Source organism: Solanum stenotomum, chromosome 12, assembly GCF_019186545.1.
Source record: "Solanum stenotomum isolate F172 chromosome 12, ASM1918654v1, whole genome shotgun sequence".
NCBI lineage: Eukaryota > Viridiplantae > Streptophyta > Magnoliopsida > Solanales > Solanaceae > Solanum > Solanum stenotomum.
The window spans coordinates 37,248,858-37,254,181 of NC_064293.1; the positions used below are offsets into that span (position 1 = coordinate 37,248,858).

Here is a 5,324-nt window from a genome sequence, read left to right on the forward strand (position 1 = left end):
GATAAGAATTTTAAATTTTAGTAGAAATAGAAATGCTATTTAAATTTTGACTCGATATTTATATTTAAATAATATTAAAATAGTTGAAAAATAAAATGAACTAATAAGTTATTTGATAACTATACTGATAAGAAATAACAAGTATTAGTAAAATAATTGAAAAATGAATAGATAATAATAAGGTATTTAATAATTATACTAGTGAGAAATAATAGATATAACATGTACTTATAATTTTGACCATTTTGATTTTTGGCAAAGCTAAAACCCAAAACCCCCCCAAACACTTAGTTTTTGGCGCTAGCACTGTTCACAGTGAATCAATGGAGGAAGAAGCTTCAGAGCAGCAGCTTATTAGAGAATCCATGGATGAAGATGCTGTAGAGCTGTTGGAAACCCCAATTGAAGCTGTAGAGGAGAAACCATTGGAAGAACCTTACCCTTGGCCGGTTATTCAGTATGATGTTCCGCCGTATCTAACCTATCATTTCTTTAATCAGTTCAGGACGCCTTCAAACCCTAACAATTTTTTAAAGGGTGTCAAATGGTAAGCTTTTTGTTTCTCCATTTCTTATGCCCTGTTTTCTCTGTTTTTTTCCCTATGTAGTCTCATGGCTATATTTTTGGTGGAATTATAGGTCTCCTGATGGTTCTGGCTTCCTCACTTGCTCTGATGATAATACCTTTTGTTTATATAACTTGTAAGTTTCGTCTCAGTTTCTGATGAAAAATGATAATTTCTTTCTAGGAGCAAATTAGAAATATATGAATTTTAAGTCTCAAATAACTGTTAAGCTTATATGAGTAACTTTCTTGTAAATTTTTGGGTGATTGGATCTGCGGGGATTAAAATTTATTGACAGATAGAGTTTCATTTAACTCTTCCTGTGTGAGCTTAGCTTTCCGGTCAGCCTGGATATAGGGAGAAAGGCTGTGGTAGGTTGATAACTAGCATTAAAAATAGTATGATATGAATCATCTGAACATAGAGGGGAATGGATATAGATAATTCATATCGACGGACCCAAGGAGTTTGTGATTGAGATACATTAATTGATTGACCAGATAGTATTTGCTGGGCTGACTATGAGGCACAATGTAGAAAATGGTAGTTATTCTTGCATTTCCATTGTCCTTGAGTTGCTTTGTTAATTTGGCTCTGGTTCATTGATAGGCCATATGATGAAAGTGGACAGCTTGCTGATTTTTCCTCATCAGCTGCTGATACAGGTAATATATGCTACTAGTTTATATAGGTTTGAATGTGAAACAACATTGTGGAAGTGTGCTATAGTAATTGCTTTCAGTGTGGGAACTTGTCGATCATGTGTGTTCAGTATTGAGCTTGATATGATTTTCTTTCTCATGTTTTTGTTTATTTTGATAAACACTGACTGTTTATTTGCAGATTCGTATGCTGCAAGTCTTGTCATGAGTGACGGGGAGTCTGTATATGACTACTGCTGGTATCCCTATATGTCTTCTTCAAGTATGTCACTCATCTTGTTATTTGTAGTAATGCTGATGGTGATTAGAAAAAAATAACTAGAGTTTGCTTCAATGCCTCAGGTCCAGAGACATGTGTTTTTGCAAGTACTACCCGTGATCACCCTATTCATCTCTGGGATGCTACTACTGGACAGGTGTGTCATTGTCTTTAAAGCTGTTGCTAAAGATGCTTTTTCCTCTCACTGCTCTTTGATAGGTGGCTAGCAGCCCATGACTTGTGTCACTGCTCAACAAGCTTTGCTTGGAAGATATTCTTCCCTACATTATCTTTTCTTGGGTGATTGCAGTTACGCTGTACATACCGTGCTTATGATGCCATGGATGAGATCACTGCTGCCTTTTCAATTGCCTTCAATCCCGCAGGGACTAAGTAAACATTCTTCTTTATCAAAGTGCTTGTCTCCTTCCTTGCTCTTGTGGTCACTGTTCATGTAGAGGCACCTGTTTCATTTTTCTTTAATATTTATTTGTAGTTCTTTAAAGAGAGGAAAAAATGAGTTCTTTTGATTTATTGAAAAAGTAATCTATCCATATTTTCTGGCAGTGTGATTAGATTGACAGTAATGAGGCCTAGTTGTTAATTTAGGTGGTCGCTAATTTTGACACTCTGTCCTCACAAAAGAACATTTTCCCTTTTTGTTCTTTCATTATATTTTTTAGACTTGAGACTTCTGCATTTTCAGTTTTTCTTGTAGTAACTTCCTACTTCATATGCACTATAATACTAACTTCTTATGTGTTATTCTGATTTGCTTTATTTTCTTTATTTATGTACTTACAGCTGTTAATACTTAATATGCTAAGTTTATGAGAAAGTTTCATTGTTACTTCATTCTTCTCGAATTAGGATATTTGCTGGTTACAACAAATCCATAAGAATATTTGATATTCATCGGCCTGGCAGAGACTTTACCCAGCACTCCACCCTTCAAGGAAATAAAGAAGGGCAATCAGGTATGTTCAGCTAGCTGCTTTTCTTTATGATCACCTTTTTAGCATTTGACTTTATAAATAAGACAATTAGCTAACAATATCTGTGTCAAACACATCAACCTGATAGTTATCTCAAAGAGAAACTATTAAGTCCTGTTGAGGCTAATTAATTCTCCCACCTTCGATGCCTACATTATTCTTCATTATACATTTATTATTCTGGCACCTTTTCTCTAATCTGTTTAGGCATTATTCCTCATTTATTATTCCAACACTTTTTCTCTTATCTGTTTAGGCATTATATCCTCAATGACTTTCTGTCCAAGCCATTCAGGGTTACTGGCAACAGGCTCCTATAGCCAAACTACTGCCATACATAGGGAAGATAACATGGAACTTCTCTATGTCTTGCATGGTCAAGAAGGTGGGGTTACACATGTAAGTTGGCAGAGCTATCATTCATATTTTTTTTACTATACTGTACTCAGATACTGAAATGATTCATCAACCATAACATTCACTTACTAGGTCCAATTCTCAAAAGACGGAAACTACTTGTACACTGGTGGCCGGAAGGTTAGAACGATGATACATTTCTGTTCATTACTTTCAATGCCTATTTATCATTGAATTGTACTGTTGTTTGGTCCTTCCTTTGCAAAGAGAATGCTGGATCCATAATTTCATCATATCCGTCACAGATAATGGAAAAATGCACTTGCCACCTTAAACAGTTTCTGATTTTCTAATCTCTAGCAGATAAGAAACCAGAATGGATAGACAGTCAAAACAAGGGAACACAGAACATTATCCATTTGAGTCGATCTCATTTTCCTGTGCAAGCTTTTAATTCTGAGTTTTGTTATTTGGTTGGGATAGGGTTGGGACAGTGGAACCCAGGATCTGTTTCAGTGCTAAGCAATTAACTAAAATAGTTTAGAAATATCTTTGGCTCAACAAAGTAATACATAAATCACTGTATCTTCCTTAATTCTTCGAGCAAGTCATTTAGGTTGAAAAAACTCCACATAATATGAACGATTCTTAACTTGAAAAAGACAATCAAGAAAATCTCAAGGTCCGATTACTGATCAATGATTTTACAAAATTATTGAAGTTCAATTACCTTTTTCAACTATGCCCTCGTAAAAGTTGAATATAACAGCCTCATTAACTTTTAATTTGCAAATTATTACTAAACAGAGAAATGCTTTCCGCACGATCAACATTAATGGAAGAAAATGAGTTTGATTATTTATCAATATTTAATGGTAACCATATTTCAGACTTGGATACTTCCTGTTTATTAATGATCCTAGCACCTTCTCTTCTTATCTCTTCTTTTAGCTTTGTTTGTCCTTAAATTTTTCTCCTATTCTGTTAAGAGTTTAGATGAGGTGAGATCTGGAAAGCAGTTTATGACTTTAGTGTTACTGTAGAATTAGTGCCAAAAGATGTTAATGGGGAGAATGCAGAACAAAGTTGGCGAGTGTTTGATGTTCAGTTTTTTTTCTCCCATTCCTCCAAACCCACTACACTCTCCTTATAGGATACCTATAAAATGAACTCTGAACAGCCTTGACTCCAGGCGAATGTATAATTGACCACTTGGCCCCATAAAGAGGTCAAAAAATTCACTTTAACATCTAACAACTCGAAAACCCCAAGTATCAATCTTTTCAACTTCTACCTTAACATTTTAGTGTATAGTTTGTAAACTTGAGTAATAATTTTAAAACAAGATCTGTTTTCATATCCTTCATTCAAAGAAATATAAACTTTGTGCCTGTTCCTCTGAAAGGCATGCTTGCTACTTGTTGATTTCCTTCACTTATCTATTTATGATCTAAAATTTGAACCTTTCTTCTTCAGACTCAATTCTTGTCTATCGTCAAGCTAATATCCTGTCATGCATGCATGTTGTGTTAAACATATGTTTGACCAAGTTCATCTCAAACTTCTTTTAGGACCCTTACATACTGTGCTGGGACATTCGGAAGACTGCTGAAATTGTTTACAAGTAAGTTTTTTTCTACTGATTGGACACTCAGGGAACTGGAACATTGGAATGATTGGCTCGATAGCTCTGTTTCTGTTCAGTAAAGAAGCTAATTAGATGCATCCCTCTTCCAAAATAATTGCATTTTACAAGTCGGAGACGTCTCACACTCCTGCTAGAAATGTGATAATTCTTTAGCAGTTCCTTTGTTCTATAAAATAAAACTATATGTTCATATGATGTTTTTTCCTGGAGGGGAACTTTCATAACTGAAGTTGTCTATATTCACTGTTTTTCGAATTATCCATGTCGAGAATATCAATTTGCATGAATGAAGTAATTTACCATGCACAACGATAACTTTTGTAAGTTTGAATATATTGTGACCTAGTGCTTCAGTGATAACCTAAAGTTCCCTTTTTGATTTCATTTAATTAGGATGTACAGATCATCAGAAACTACCAATCAGCGGATATATTTTGATATTGAACCTCGAGGTCAGCATCTCGGCTCTGGAGGACAGGTAATCTTCTGCTTAGCTCAAAATTACATTCTGTGTCAGAATGAAATTCAAGATCTCATCTTCCGTTCTTGTTTGTCTATGTAGGATGGCTCAGTTCACATTTATAATCTTCAAACCGGACAGTGGGTATCCAGCTTCCGAGCTGCATCAGGTACTTCGTTGTGTTCATTGAAAGAATAAGTTGGGAGAAGGTCCACCTAGTTTCTTCTATTTCTTACTCAGCGTATCCTGTTTCAGACACGGTTAATGGCTTTTCATTTCATCCTTTCCTGCCGATGGCTGCCTCTTCATCAGGCCACCGGAGATTTGGAGTTATAGAGGACTCCCACGAGGATATGCTCCTAACAGGTAAATTCATTA

At 35.3% G+C, this 5,324-nt stretch overlaps 1 protein-coding gene across 1 annotated transcript; it reads left to right on the plus strand.

The window, feature by feature from the left end:
- Nucleotides 1-267: 267 nt before the first annotated feature.
- LOC125847410 (uncharacterized) lies at nt 268-5,314 on the plus strand (the record flags this gene model as incomplete). Its single annotated transcript, XM_049527034.1, has 13 exons — nt 268-547; nt 639-701; nt 1,175-1,230; nt 1,409-1,489; nt 1,570-1,643; nt 1,797-1,879; nt 2,357-2,463; nt 2,738-2,880; nt 2,971-3,018; nt 4,410-4,462; nt 4,880-4,964; nt 5,049-5,115; nt 5,202-5,314. Coding segments are annotated over exons 1-13 (1,197 nt in total), but the record flags the coding sequence as incomplete, so codon positions are not given.
- Between the last annotated feature and the right edge of the window lie 10 nt (nt 5,315-5,324).